The 15,823-nt window shown below is 37.7% G+C and overlaps 1 protein-coding gene across 3 annotated transcripts in view; it reads right to left on the bottom strand.

The window, feature by feature from the left end:
- Nucleotides 1-15,767, bottom strand: part of gak (cyclin G associated kinase) — a 27,217-nt gene extending 11,450 nt beyond the window's left edge. For all 3 annotated transcript variants that reach the window (XM_085181044.1, XM_085181045.1, XM_085181046.1), the window contains exons 1-11: nt 15,416-15,767; nt 10,806-10,867; nt 9,957-10,016; nt 9,264-9,378; nt 8,728-8,870; nt 8,389-8,514; nt 6,317-6,406; nt 6,018-6,153; nt 5,438-5,550; nt 3,641-3,719; nt 1,572-1,689 (exon numbers count right to left, since the gene is read on the bottom strand). In XM_085181044.1, coding sequence (XP_085037170.1) covers nt 1,572-1,689; nt 3,641-3,719; nt 5,438-5,550; nt 6,018-6,153; nt 6,317-6,406; nt 8,389-8,514; nt 8,728-8,870; nt 9,264-9,378; nt 9,957-10,016; nt 10,806-10,867; nt 15,416-15,557 — 1,184 coding nt within the window. In that variant the 5' untranslated portion in view covers nt 15,558-15,767. The remainder of the gene's footprint in view (nt 1-1,571; nt 1,690-3,640; nt 3,720-5,437; nt 5,551-6,017; nt 6,154-6,316; nt 6,407-8,388; nt 8,515-8,727; nt 8,871-9,263; nt 9,379-9,956; nt 10,017-10,805; nt 10,868-15,415) is intronic.
- Between the last annotated feature and the right edge of the window lie 56 nt (nt 15,768-15,823).

The following is a 15,823-nucleotide window of genomic DNA, read 5'->3' as shown; positions in this document are numbered from 1 at the left end:
GATTCATTATCTTCAGTTCCAGACATAGTTACTTAGCAAGTCCATAAGTGTTGTCACATGGTTTGAAGAATCAGAGACGAAGGCTCAGGCTTAACAAGTCATTTAAGCTCTATATTGTTTGTTTAATTACTGCTTAATGTTAAGTCCATGACATCAGTTTTATACAGATATGTTATTAAGTAATTTTTAACATGTGAATTTTTTTTCACAGTAAGAAATCAATTGAACTAAATGAGCTATCGCACTTGATTTGACAAAAATAACAAGCAAAAATCAAAAGGTTGTTGTTTCCCTTAGACAGAAAAGAAAAATGCATATTTTTTAAAATTGATAGCAAGAACTATGATTGCTATATTAAAGGCCATTTAATTGAAGTTAATGAGTACTTTACCCTTTTAATCGAAGGCCATCACTGCTATGCTACCAATTCTAGTTATCTTTAAACAAAGTTCTCATAAAATAGAAAATAGTTTCCTGGAAAACTCACGGACAGTGAGTCTGCCCTACTGCCCTACGCTGATATAATTTTCCAGTTATTTCACCAATATGTATGGGAATTTGTCCATTCACATCATGCTCTGCATTCACTCAGTTGAATTACTGAATGCGTGATGTTAGGATCAGAAAGCTAGGATGGTGGGCACTGAGCAACAGAAGATGTGCAACATTTCTTTCCTACTAAATCAAGCACACACTACAGAACACAGAGTAACGCATGGACTGACGCATTCCGCTGACCCATATTTACCTTGGGTTGCTAGGAGATGGACACATAGTGGGACCATGAGGGTTTGAGACAGAGAGGAAGAAAAAACAAACAAAAACAAAACAAAAAAACAAAATAAAATCATCAAAAAAAGTCAATGACAAAACCAAATGAGACGGCAAATTTTTAAAGATGCGGATAATGGGACTATGAAAGGAACACTTTGCTGTTTAATCTTTCTATACCTTCAGCAATCATTACCATTTTCACTGGCCAGTGCAGCCAAGTGTAGCAGCCCAGAAAATCCACTGACTTGCTTGTATAGCAATGGTCAATAAAAGGAGGACAGATGAACTAAGGTGTGTCATTTCCTGGGACCTTACACATGAAATCTGAGTGTAGAACCACATTTTTTACCAGCAGACAACAAAATGTTCCTTTTAAAGGTAAATCTGGGATCAGGGTATGAGTGAGAATGAGACATACGCAGACAACTGCTTTCACATTAGGCCTTTGCAACTATGATGAAACATGATAACAGATGATGACATGACTGAGAAACAGTATTGCTTAAAAATGGTTGCCATTTGCTGGATGTCTGAATTAAAAATTTGTTATAGGGCCAAAAGTGCATACTTTCATTACGGGAAATTCAAATTTGTCAGTGCCAAAGTAAATACCGTAGTGGAACTATTTTAAGTTATAATAACCAATGTCAAATGTGAAAAGTTTAACTGAAATATATGTTAACTCCCAAAATGAAAAATACATACATAATGATGAAGATTAACTGAAAGACATATGACTAAAAGTGCAAAATAAATAAATGTAACAATAATACGCCTGATAACGAGAGGCTTCTTACCTAGCTACTGACTGGATGACCTTGGAGGAAGTATCCTTTATGTTTGTCAGGAAGCGTTCTGTTCCTCCCTTTAAGATATCAAACAGGCCACTGCCAGACTGATCGGGGTCATATACACCTATAAGAAATGGTGAGGAAAAGAAGAACATGGTAAATATAATGCCTTTAGAGGCAATGCCTGAGATGCCTGAGATTAAGCACTTACAATCGGTTTGGCTGGTGAAAGCACACCCAGCACCTATTAGCTGAGGTGTGACACTTGTGACAAATGATCATGAACATACAAATACTTAATTACATTCTGGGCTTCATCAAAAGGGCTCAAAAGGAAGTGTTTTACCACTAAATATTTCAGATAAAATCAGTTTATTTTAGCTGCAATGCAGCTGCCTGATGCCGAGGTGCAACAACAGGCAGTTGGAGCCACTCCTCACAGGAAAGAGCAAACATATTCTGCCTTTCGACAGATGGTTGACAGGCAGTGCAGAAATCCTCTTAGTGAGTGGACAGGAGACAGCTTGCAGGTCTGTGTGTGTGTCTGTGTGGATATTTATGTGAAAAATAAGCCTATTATGCTCACTGAGATAAACAGACAGACACAAATATAATTTTCCCAACAAGCACTTAGAGCTTATGCTATACATAATCTAAATCTTTTTCCAAAAAACCCCCACAAAAAAACCAACACATAAATTAGTTATTTTTATATCCTTCATGATTTACTTCATTTAAATGAGACATTATTGTATGGTGGGACAGTCACACTGGTCTCTATTGTTGGTCTCTATATGTAATGTTAATTTTTTTCCTAAGGTGCATTTGAATCAAATTATTTTTTGCAACAGATTCACATAAAAACAAAACCAAAAAAAAAACCCTTGAAATCTGAGCACACCACTATCAGCTGTGATATAAACATTGCTAATTATACTACACAAGAGGCTCTTAGCAGGTTAAGGCTAATGATACATCAAAATTAGTGTATTACAGATTGAAAAAAATATTGTTGAGAAGCATTTATAGTGACTGTCTGACTCATCATGCCAGGAACCCGAACAGATATTGTAACAAGTAAGAGGATTTGTTCTACCATTAAAAATAGCTGGTTTCCTGACAGTACATCATACTGGGCTCTCGCTCAGACAAAGAGGAAACCTTTACTGATCTCACAGGACTTTGTATATGCAAGACCTGGCAATGTGTCAACAGCTGGATGGTGACTAACATACCAGCTTACCGTATTTATTGCGTGACTTTCAGGGATACGGTCGAGAAATTAAATGTCATGTTCAATCACAGCTCAACGGTAAACTTTATAGGAAAGATGTGGATTTGGCAGTTTCTAATGGTACCTGCCCACAGGGGCATTTTTCAACAAAAGGAGTCACGCATTTTCTCACCGATAGACATTTGACTGGTGTTCTACCAAACAGCGACTGACAGGTGCTCCCTCTTTCTCTCAGCCTTCTACAATCAGGCAAAGACCTGAGTACATTTGTGCTAGGGCTGTTTGTGCAGGGATTTCAAACAGAAACCAATAAACTGGCTTGCCTGTGAACGTCTATCGGAAAAACAATCCAGCCAGAGTTGTTTTTTTAAACTAATTTTAAAAAACAGGACTTAAAGAAACCGTGCAGGTGCTCAATCTGTGTTTGTTTTAAAATCAGCAACAGGTAGTTTAGAGGATTTCCTAGATGTTGACGTATGTAGGTCATTACTGATTTGCATTATGTGGTACAGAACTCAACTTTAAGTAAATGAGTAGTAGGCAGTTTCTCGAAACATAATGCAACTCTACTAAAATGCACTGCACAGCTGGTTATACAGATCATGAATATGAAATGTGCAAATAAAGATGTCGTGACATTTCCATTTAGGAAAGAATGAAATATCAATAATATAAAAATATCGATAATAGTGTTTTCAAGAACTTCAGTATTAGTCTCTTATACTTAAGTGTTAACACCTGAAACAAATAAACACAATAAAAACACAAACTAACAAACACTGACCCAAAACCCTGTCATACAACAACAACAAGAAGAAAATAAATGTAAAAAACAATTTACCTGCATTGTTATGGCTGTTGTGGATCTGCATTGATGGCTGTGCTCCATTGTTGCCAAAACCTCCGTTCTGCTCCAGCAGCTGCAGACATTCATATCCATCATACACTGGACGCCAACAGTAGTACGTACTTAACATTGCAACGAGCAGGTCAACAATATTTAAAAAAGTTATGATGAAAGAAAGATGTTCTGTGACCTAGACTGTCTGTGTTTAAAAGAAAAAAAACCACAATGGCTAAACCACCGCGGGAAAGAAAAACATCATCGAAAATATCCAAAAAAAGAAAGAAAAAAATCCAAAAATATAAAATTTTTAAATATATAAAATAAAAATAGAACTTGATAGAAAATTATCAGTCAGAGCGCCTTAAACAAAGGAAGAGGAAAAAAATGTGTTAAGCACACGTCAGGTCCCTGAATGAAAAATAAAATAAAATAGAAATCTGTAACTCCAAAAAGTCGATAAATTACAACAAATTAAAAACAGGCTGTGTCAGATGATTGCCTCGGCGTAACTGTCTTGCTTATTTCCCTCTCAGTGTCTCACTTCCCTCACAAGTTTTCTCCTTTCCCTCCTCTCAGCCTCTCCATATGTCTGTGCTGAACTGCAGCAGGGAGAGGAGGAAGAGGAGGAGTAGAAGTCCGAGGATTATAATCTCCTTACATCCAGCAGGGAAACCCCTTCTTAACCCTAATCAGATCAGCAATCGCCAAATCTGCCTTCACTCTGCACACACTTACCAGCCTTATCAGGATTCAGTTTAGTGAGAAATTTGTAGAAATGTAAAAAAAAGTCTATCTGCCTTGATTTCCTAATTTCCTAATGATTAAACGGTACTTTAATATAAATTTAGTTCAGGATACTGACACTGACCAACTCAGCACACAGCAAGGAAAATGCAATGAAATCAGTGTAAACCTGGCAAATGTTGAAACTGAAAGCAGCTTTATGTCAATCACAACAATGACCGAGGATTTAGTGATAAGTACCTGGATTTTTAAGGATTTGCGGTAAGAATCATAATGAGTTGGGGCTGATAGGTTGAATATGGTCAGCCATCATGCAGCGTAAAACGATTTCTATTCCAAAACCCCGATTAAATCTTAAATCTGATTGTGCTCAATTAGCTACCGCGGTGTAGGTGACAAAAAAGCTGTTTTCTGCCATAACACTGACCATGCCAATGAAAACACAGTGTTACCACTGAACTGTCGGTATCACTTCATGTTTGCTTTAAATTTCAGTTCTCTCAGTCTTCACCTCTGTGTGTCTCTCTCCCTCTTTTTTGGCCCATTAAGACCTTACCAGCTGCCAAGAGAGGCCGCTGGGAAAGAGAATACAGACTCCTTTGTGCTTGTGTGTTTGTGCGTCTGTGTGTGGTGTATGTGAGGCTTAGCAAATGTAACCGCATCAGCAATTTGAGAGTGTTCAAGTTGTGTGTGTGTACATGTGCACGTTTACACATACACACACAGAGGAAGAAGCCGTGTGGTTGGCCTGTCAATAGCCTCTTCACAGGCTGGCACACACTGAGGATGAGACTCAGTGCCCTTAACCAATCACGTTGTTTACTCTAAAATACTTGTGAAAGCTGTCACACGATATCTGGAGCAGAAACGTTTTAACTGCTACCAACTCGTCGGATGAACTCAAGATGAAGATTCAAGAGCTACTTTACACGTATTAAAGGATTAGACATGCAAGCCTTACCATAACTACTGTAAATGTACAGTGTTTTTTTCCGTATTATCACATCTTACATCAATGACGAGGGTACTTTTAGAACACGCATTTACCTCAGTAATGGGGGACTTGGGGTTGACGTTGCGTGCTGCTGCTATCTCCTGGAGCTGGTTGACCAACTCTGTAATAGACAGACGCTCCTCTGGGTTCACCTTCAACATGGAACCTGAAGAGGAGGAGAATGTGTAGAATGTGGGTTGAAGTTAGTATGATTATTAAAAAAAGATACAAATAAAAAATTATGATAGCATAACTGGTGTTTGTGGACAACACAATTGTAAAAATATTAATAAAAATGGCAGAAAGCTGGTTAAAATTAATTAATAACCGATTGGTCATCAATCACATACACAGAAATCAAGGTGAACACAGAAAAAGAATCAGACTTTTACTTTAAACTGTAAACTATTTAACCAAACTAACATTGTTAAAAGTTTTTAAATCACTAATGCATTTTTGTACTGCATTGAATTGCATGACATTTCTACATGAATGCTATTGTTACAAGTGCAATGCTAAACATCTGGCAGTCTGGTAAAGGTATAATGTGGCTTAAGGCATCAGATTTATCTTGTAGGCATTTAGCTGGTATCGATTAATAAATGGACTGGGTGCCTGACGGGCAGTACATACGTATGAGGTCGTGATACACAGTGTATTTCACGTCGTTCTGAGGCATGGAGTACTTTCCATTGACAATTTGTAGCTTGGCTCCATCCTCAAATGGATGCTGCTTAAAACACAACAGGTAGAGGATGCATCCCAGAGCCTGCATGTGAGACGACACATCAGTACAATAATCAAACTCCTTTGTTTACAGCAAAAACACAAAAACATGCATCAAAAGACAATCAAAACAAAGGCAGAAGAAGAGAAAGGCAGTTGTGTCTAAATTATAAATGGAGGTATACTAATGTCTGAAAATGACTGACCCAGATGTCTTGCTTCTCATTGATGGGAAAGTTGGAGTAGAGATCGATCATCTCTGGCGTTCGGTACGCAGGAGTGGTGTTCCTTGTTATCTACAGAAAAACATTTTTTAAAATGAATTGACATGAAAGCAAATATCAAGCTTAAGTCATATGTTTGTAAATCTTTGTAAAATTCTTTCTCCCGATTAGACAGAACTGAAAAAGCCATGTGCTCTGTACAAGAAGTGCACAAGATGAGTACATTACTCACATCTCCATAATTTCGTTGTAGATGTACAACGACAATAAAGGGCTATTCTATTCTATTCTATTATGTGCAACATGTGCCTGGTAAACAAGAAGTCTATTAGATTTACAAGCCAAGACGTCTGGTGTTCTGCATTCGAAGTTCATCTGCGGCAAAGCTCCAGTGTGTAAGTGGGCAGCTGTGTGGTTATGGTACAAATATAATTTACATGATTGTTTAGGGCTTCCTGGACCTCTGGCTATTAATCCAATTAAAGGTTTCTGGTTTATGCTCAACACCATATCAATACTGCCACTGACCCACTCTGTCTTGGTATGTGTATTTTTGTCTTCTCAATTAATCATCCTACTTTTTACAAAGCAACTAAAGGAAACAAAATGAAATCAAAGTGGCTGCGGTTTTCCTTTTATGTTTTCTTTAAAAGATTAAAACCATATAAAATGTCTACCTGTGAAGCAGATTTCAACCTTTAATCTCTAATCACATATTCAAGGGTATCAACACAATCTTGTGATCAGTGATGAAATTACTATTTACTGTTTTCATTCGCTGCTTATCTCTTTCTTTTAGTTCACTCTGAGGATCTTTAATAGCGTTTTGCTTTTTCTGTCATGTTTTTTTTTTTTTTAAACTTTAAGGGTACTTTTGATTCCTTTCCTTATTTACAGTACTGTGCAAATATTTTGAGCTTCCCTCATTTCTTAAAAATATATTTCCGATTGAAAGGAGCCAATGCCCAAAGACAGACCTTCAGAAAGCCTGGAGAACTATTGCTAAAGATCACTTAAAAATTTTGTTAAAGAAAATCTGGCTCCATGGAAACAAAATTTCAGGAAATGAGAGGTGGCTCCTTCTCCTGTTGTTTTAAATCTGCTTTATAATAAGTGACTTGAATCCAATAACTTTAGAATTCATATATTAATCCATCTATATGTTCAAAATCTTAGACAGACTTCAATATTAATGAAACTCAGAAAATATCATCTCATATAATACCCAATACAGCTTAACAACGCATGTACTGTATAAGCAGTGTTGGGGAGTAACGGAATACATGTACCGCCGTTACGTATTTAAAATACAAAATATGAGTAACTGTATTCCGTTACAGTTAGAGTTTAAAAAGGTGGTATTTAGAATACAGTTACTTTGTTGAAATAAATGGATTACACTGCGGCACTTTCCTGTTTCACATTGTCGCAGGTCAGGATTGTTTGGGTTTGTTTGACAGCTATGTTCTGTTGTTCCAGGCGGCAGCGTTACGGTTGCCATGGTTACAGGGCGACACTGTGCCTCCTGGGTGAGAGAGCTGGAAGCATGTAAATATAATAATAACCACTGCAGCCAAGAAGAGTGCCTGACGAGCCCAGTTGTAAGTAAGCTATTAAGACTCGACTGTACACTGTGTTTGTGTTTTCCTCCGAAAACAATAAGTTTTGTTGGAGCAGTCTTTCAACGCCTCTCTCTGTCTCTCGCAAGCAAAGTAAAGCTATTTTTCGGCTTCGAGCCCGACATGGAACCCGCCGTATTAGTCAGAGGTCCCTTTACTACGGTTCGGAGCCGCGGACCTTCGGTAATAGCAATAAATCACACAGCAATAGTACATTCACATAGTTGTAAAAAGCATGATAATATATTAAGTAATTCAAAGTATTTAGAATACGTTACTGTCATTGAGTAACGGAACGGAATACGTTACAGAATACATTTTGGGGCATGTATTCTGTAATCTGTAATGGAATACATTTTAAAAGTAACCTTCCCAACACTGTGTATAAGCAGGTCACTGTTAAGATCACCAAGAACTGTCTGCATGCTTGGGTACCTCATCCTCCACCATTGACCTCTTCTGTGCTGACCAGCTGTAGTCTGGATAATGTGACACTGTGGTGGCGCTGCCAAAGTCACACAGCTTGATGGTGCCCTGGTTACTAATCAAGAGGTTCTCAATCTGCAACACATCAACCAAGCAGTGAGTTAGCATTTCATTTAATTGCCATAAGTAAGACTTCTGAGACAGAACAAGGGCAGCAGCACATGATATGATGAAAATGTGGTCATAAGTAAAAGCACCAACTAAATAACTGCACTGTATACTGTGCATTTTTCTTTATTCTCCCCTCTGACACATCAGTCATCCTTTAAATACCAGAGGCAGACAAACCTTGAGGTCTCTGTGTATCACGGGAGGCTTCTGTTTGTGCATATGCTGAACAGCGCGGCACGCCTGGTAGAAGATTTTTAGTACAGTGTCACATGATAGAGGAGCCTTCTGCTCTACCCTCTTAATAAAGTCCACCAGCTGACCTGAGGTGAAAGAGGTACAAAAAGACAAAAGAATGTGAAACTGTAGATAAAAGTCTTGTATTTAGTAATAAAATTACAAAATTAAAGAAAAAGTGCTTTGCGCACATCCTACAAATGATTTATTTCTGTTAACATACTTATTGTGGTAAGCAGTAAAGTATTTGCCCAGAAAGCTGAAAAACTGCTGAATGAAAAAACCTTGTCTGCTTAAACTACACAAAAAGGAAGCAGAGCAGGAAACAAAGGCTACAGACAGGAAACTTTCATCATGATTGCCTTTCAGTGGGAGTTACTCAGAAACAGTTCCAGCACCTCTGAATTACTGCATGCGCATTTCATGAATGAGTAAGAACTGATTCAGCACTAAAGAAACAAAACTGTGTGTGTTTTTACCTTTACACAGCTCAGTGAGGATCAGAAACTCAGCCTGCCCCGTGTCCGACTCCTCTTTACTGATGGAGGCTGCAGAGCAGAACTGAACCGTATTTGGATGACCGGACAGCTTTTTCTATAGAGCCAGCAGGTGAAGGAACATACAGAATAAACACTGCTGCTGTGACAAGCCTTGCCTTAAATTTGCTGTTTCATAAATCACAATCATAACCAGTTTCTAGTGGCAGAAGCTGCTGGTTTTCACCTGTCGCATGTCAGCCTACTTTGTTTAAGCTATCAGCAGTTTTAGATTGCAGCAGGTGTCCAAAAAGCAAACTACTCAGAGAGCTATGGCAGATGATCTATGGGTGTTCAGTGTCAGCTACATATTAACATTTGGTGTGAAGTAAAAAAAACTAAAAACTAAAAAAAACAACTCTTTACAGAAACACTTTTGTGTTTTACTCATTAACCTGCTTTGCCTCTTATCTGTAGTTATTTTTATTTTATTTAATAACTGTACAGTACTCTCTGTATATAGTAACCACTGTCCTTGATGTAAATATGTAAAAATTGTGTACATTTCTGTTCCGTGTCCTGTGTACTGTTTGTTTGTATATGGGTCTTTTTGGCTGCTGTGACAACCAAATTTCCCCTTGTGGGACAATTAAAGGATTATTCTATTCTATTCTATTCTTAATAATTAAAGGATACCATGAAGCAGACTTCTTGTATGATTTCTTTGTTCTTCTCTTCTTCATTAGACAGCAGTCTCTGGAAAAAAAAATGCATACAAACCATTGCTTTGTTCTGTGATCAACATAATACATGTCTAACAGGACTGAACCAGCATACTGCCTATAAAGCATTAGCTTCAAACAAAATAAATAATAATAATAATAGTAAAATTACAATTACTTTAAAGATAATTTATGTGGTTATCTGATAAATACACTCAAAGGACACTTTAATTGTTCAGCATTTAAGGTTTTTATACTTGAATGAGAAGCTAATAAATATATATATATATGATACAGCATGAACAGAATTGAGTAAGTAGGAAACGGTGCAAACATAATTGTTTGGAGCTTCATCATTCTGTACAAAATGACTTTAATATAAATAATAATTGCATATTGCATATGAACAACAAACTACCTGGTAAGCGGCCGTCCACATTGCTAAGACTACATTTTTTCAGTTACTGTCTCATTAGTACAGCTGTATAGATAAAAAGGGAAAATCTTTCTGTTAAGGGACGCGTCCAATTGCATGTTTTGATTCAGCAGTGTAATGCAGACAATAATGCATTCCACTGCTGACAAGTGCATGTACTAATAACCTGTAGTACTTTGTCTGTTTTGCATATTAAAAGCAGGTGCTGAAGAATGTAAAAACCAATGTAAGGAGAGCTAATGTGCCTGATTTGATGCATTGGCTAATACAGTGCACACAATGACACGCACATTAACAAATACATGCTCAGTGATGAGCAACACAGCCAAAACATAACAGTGGAACATTTTTAACGTTGAGGGTGTGGGTCAGTACACCTTATCTTACCTTGAGGGCGTAGTCTTTACCACTGCTCATGTCCTGGGCTTCATATACAAAAGCAAATCCACCTTTAAAAAAAAAAAAAAAAAAAAAAAAAAAAAAAAAAGAAGATGAGGATTTAATTTACAGTTTTTTATGATTTAGTGTGTTAGTGGGTTGACGATTCTCAAATGTTCAGGATACTGAAAGAATTTTGTGATACTGACCAGGATATATTGTAATACTGTCTAGTTGGTGTCCTGGATTATTATCAAACGTCTATGTTTAAATTATTCTGCAATTAAAATGACAAAATCACTTGACAATTAATTAATAAACCACATGGGATGACATGTTTAATATTTAAATGTATTATTATTTTTTGTATTAATGCTGTGTTCAAGCGCTTGTTTTCCTTTTTAACTTGGGAATAGAACCATTACAGCATGCACCACTTGATTTCATGCAATACTGACTGTAAGCCCTACTGGGTATCCTGTTCATTGAAGATGCAGCTAAAACCTTGACTGCTTATAATGTTGTCAAATCCATTTTTCTATAATAATCGCTCTCCATATTTACACAGTAGAGGGCTGTTTTATAAATTACAATTAATAAAACATTAACAGCTATGAGTTTTCTGTGTTACAAAAGTGGCACAGGTTACATTCAGAGTTTTGGTCTAAAGTTATCTGGCTGCCTAGTTTTTAGTCAAAGGAGCTTGCAAAGAAAAGCGTCTGGACTTCTTTAAGTTACTTGAAGACGTTTCACCTCTCATCCGAGAAGCTTCTTCAGTTCTTCAGAAGTAACTTAAAGAAGTCCAGACGCTTTTCTTTGCAAGCTCCTTTGACTACGATGACCTGGATGACTGAGAACCTTCACAGACATATTGCCTAGTTTTTACTTATTCTTTTATCTACAGCAGTTTCAACTGTAATATAGATTTTCTCCTATGGGAATATGTGTCATTTCTGCAGCTTGTTAAGCTGCACCTTAGTAAGATCACAAATGAAGCCCAGCTGTAAAGTTAAAGCAATGCAAACTGGACACCTGCATTCTCACTGGAACATGTATTCATTTGGTGATGCAGGAAATGTTTAAACCTTGTTATCCTTGATTCTAATCTGTTGCTAACTCTCTTTTACACTGCTAGAAATGCAGCAATTATAAAACAGAAAACAGACCAAGAATACTTATTCAATCAAGAAAATGTATTTTAATCTGATGTGCTGACAAATTGATTTTGTCAAATAACCTAATTTAATGTTTAAAAGTATCAAATTTAAACTATCAGAGCTCTAAAGACCACCTTTCATGTTAGAAACAATCGACAAAGTCACCAGATTAATGATTTTCAGTAGCAATACTTTCTTGTCTTATTTTCAAGAGTGTTGCAATTTAAAGTTTCCCATGTGTGGGACTAATAAAGGTTTATCTTATCAATTTACTGTTTGTCTATTGCTGTTCTTTTTAGATTACTATTTTATCTGATAGGATCTCTGCCTGTGTGGAGGAGTTGTGACCTATGAAAACACTCCTTTTTAAGTGAGCACACACAGAGCCTGAAATAGAAAGCATGCTTAAAAGAGAAAGTTGATAACCACTGTTGTGAGACCCGTTATCTCCAGCTATGGCTTTAGGTTTGGTTGAGCCAGCTAACACTAAGAAAGCCTGACGGTGTTGAACTTCCTTCGTAGTATACCGCTCTGTAGACACTACTGTCATAGGGAACAACACCAGTCTCATCATAATGTATTTCACGAAAAACTTCTGTGCTGCTTAAAGCCAGTCCCTTAAACTGACATAACATTATCAATCTGGGATTAATAAAAGCTAACTGTCTAAACAGCAGATGTACTCGTGGAACAATGTTTTGGGGGGCGGTTTTTGCATTATTTTGATTTTCTTTTCCCCGGGTCACTGTGACTAGTAAAGGAGAAACTTCAGTCTGGCTGTGTGTGTCTCAAATACTTCTACTTACCAAGCCAAACAAGGAAATGCCAAGATTACCACAGAGATGAGTAAATCAACTACCAGCCATCTAATCTTTAACAGGTTGCTCTGCATAGGCCCATGTGCGTATGGTGGTCACTTCCCCAGTTCTCATAAAACCTCTTTTTCTGGGACTCTCACCAGCGACCTCGTGCCTGCCTACATTTATTTATTTATTTGCCTGTGCTTCAACTCTCAACTCACACAAAAAACATTCCAGTTGACTATCAAACCGCAACAAAGCGTGTTGTTCCTTACAGGTTATGTTGTGTTATGCGACTCATTTTGATAACCTCCCTGCGGAGATTAAATGTCTTCCACTATTTTGTAAAACGGAAGGGAAGAGACTGAAAGCTGAAAAGCTCCATTTTCTTTGCTCCAATTTCCAAACGAGTCTAAGAAAAAAATACAGAAAGGTATTTAAAAATACCTTAAATCCTTCTTTATCAAACACTAATTTATTCAATCTCACTCTTAAACAATATGTGTGCCTGGGTTATACAATTGTAGGACTATAACTGGTGTAGTAGACAAAAACAAAAAAAAACAGAACCATCTGGTTACAGCAATCCATTGTTTTTGTCTCAGCAAAAGGTCCCAACAAAGACACCTTTGAAATTGCATGATGGGAGTTTGAAACAGGCAGCGTTTTAGTGTAAAATGATCTCCACTCCATTTGCTTTGATTTGGAAGGTCTTGTGTGTTTCCTTTAACCTGTTTGAATCAAACTATTGTGGACCGGGAAGTGAAATCACAATACTAACAAAGAGAGAAAGTTGATAGTATATCTGAAGAACAGTAGTACAGTGGTTAGCAATGATGCCTCACAGATAGAGGACTCCTGGTTATGTGAATTTTGCATGTTCTCTATTAAAAAACAACAAGAACAAGAACAACAAAAAAAACACGACTTAACTAAAGTCTTTTATCACACTAGCTTTGAATATTCAGTCAACTTTAAATCGATGTGACAAAACACGTAGCAATCAGCCGTAGACAACAGTAAATGCCATCTTATTTGCCAACATAGTCATGTTTGCTGGTGCACACCATACAGGAGGCAAGACAAAAAAAAAGAAAAAGATAATTAAAGGAAAAGTGGAGCATGTTTATTTGAAGCCCACCCTTAACCCTCAGAGTGAACTGCTTTCCACAGTTTCTAAATTCATAGCAGTTTTCAGGGGGCATCATACAATATATATATATATATATATATATATATACCATGACCAGTCTACGAGAGTAGGTCAAAGAGTAGGTTTTTAAAACAGATATATAGAGATGTGTTCCAAGACACTTTTAAGAATATAAAAGTGTATTCAATATAGATAAAAAGATGCCCTAGGTAGATTTAAAGGTTTTTGGATGTCTGGGAAATTGCTATGGAAGAAATGATATGATGGCTTTCCAACTGGAGGTTCTAGTTATACAGTTGGGAGATTGAAGCTATAATCAGCCAAAAATTTAAGCAGTTTTCTGCAAGACACCAGGTGGAGATCACATCAGTAATCATGGATCTAAATATATTATTTAATTGTTTGTGTGAAATGTTGGAGTAGATCATGTTGTGTAACCTGACAGGGTATGCCATGTTCTCTTCTCACCTGCTCTCAAGAAGCAGAATATACCACTTGCAGACACAGCAAAAACAAATAATCAGTGATACCTCTAAAAATCAGGAACACCAGATCAGCGTTTTCCTTTTTGCCTCGGAAGACAATTTCTATTTAGTTTGTGAAATAAAAACCCAAACTAGTCGACTAATCAGATCACACTAAACTGTTGACAATTACCAAATTAAGTGTTTTGTAATGCTAAACTATCAGTCCAAATTGGTACATAATTGGTCTACTCTGATATATTAAACGTTTATTACACGCTCAAAAAGCAGTAATCCAGGCAGCAAGACCCTTCCTTGCTGTCACAAACCCACCAGTAGGTTTCTCCTTATGGCATCTGTGGTATTCACTTGTTTCTACTGCAGCCCTAACCACAAACGTGGGACGATATTTTTATACTTAACAAAAAGAATTCAACCAGTCAACCAGTGCTGGCACAGGAATGCCACTCTTGTTGACGTCACAAGAAACAATCCAGCAGAAATTTTCAAGTGCTCTGTTTCGACTGAAACTTGTAAAGAGTTTCCAGCCTGCCCTGTTACAGATAATCAATTGGTTTGGTAAGCAACAACACCGTCATCACTCATATCTTCGGGGCCCGGCAGGCCTGACTCACACTTTTATCAAGTCTTTCTCATGAAGCAAAGAGTGCCGTGTTTCCAAGAAAGACAGACGGTAAAGGTGGACACGTAAAGCGCAGCTCTGCCTGCACACACACAGCCTTCAGTGAGGTGTAAAGCGGTAACACAAAGCAGACACGTCAAGTTTAACTTTGAAATGTCTATTCGTTTCCTTGAAGTACCTAATTCTGGAAATCGATTTAGCGCTTGTTAGATACAGTCGAAACCAAATTATCACCTGGCGTTTGCTCGGCGACTCGCTGTCCTGCACTTGCTAACTATATTATCACTTACTCCAGTAGAGGTATTTCACAAATGCTAACATGTTAGCAAATTCAGCTAACTAGCATGACTAGCCGCTGAAGACGTGACCAAAATTTCTTGTTGTGATGCGCACGTATCTCACCTTCCGCGATCACCCTCCTGATTCTCAGCTTCATGTCACCGAGTTCAACGACTTGTCCGACGAAATCATTTTGGTCCCGACTGGCCGCTCCGGAGGAGCCGGGCCCGGCTAAGAAATCTAGTGCCGACTGGAACAGGGACATGTTTTCGGGCCGCCTCCGGGAGAGGGAATGAGCTACCTAAATCTTCACCGGGTCCGCAGAAAAACTCTACAGCAGTTCACTACGTTACAAAGATGTATAAGCAGGTGATATTATTCTTTCAATGGAAGCAAACATCCTCTTCCTGCTGCTACATAAACGGGGACACCATCATCACCGCACCGACTTCCGTGAAGGGTGATGACGTCGTGACACGATTCAGTCATATGACGTAGAAGGAAAATAAAGGTAGGTTTGACTTAAAAGTG

This window comes from Neolamprologus multifasciatus, chromosome 12 (genome assembly GCF_963576455.1).
Source record: "Neolamprologus multifasciatus chromosome 12, fNeoMul1.2, whole genome shotgun sequence".
Classification (NCBI taxonomy): domain Eukaryota; kingdom Metazoa; phylum Chordata; class Actinopteri; order Cichliformes; family Cichlidae; genus Neolamprologus; species Neolamprologus multifasciatus.
Note: the sequence above shows the minus strand (reverse complement) of the source record. Positions and strands in the feature narration are given on the sequence as shown.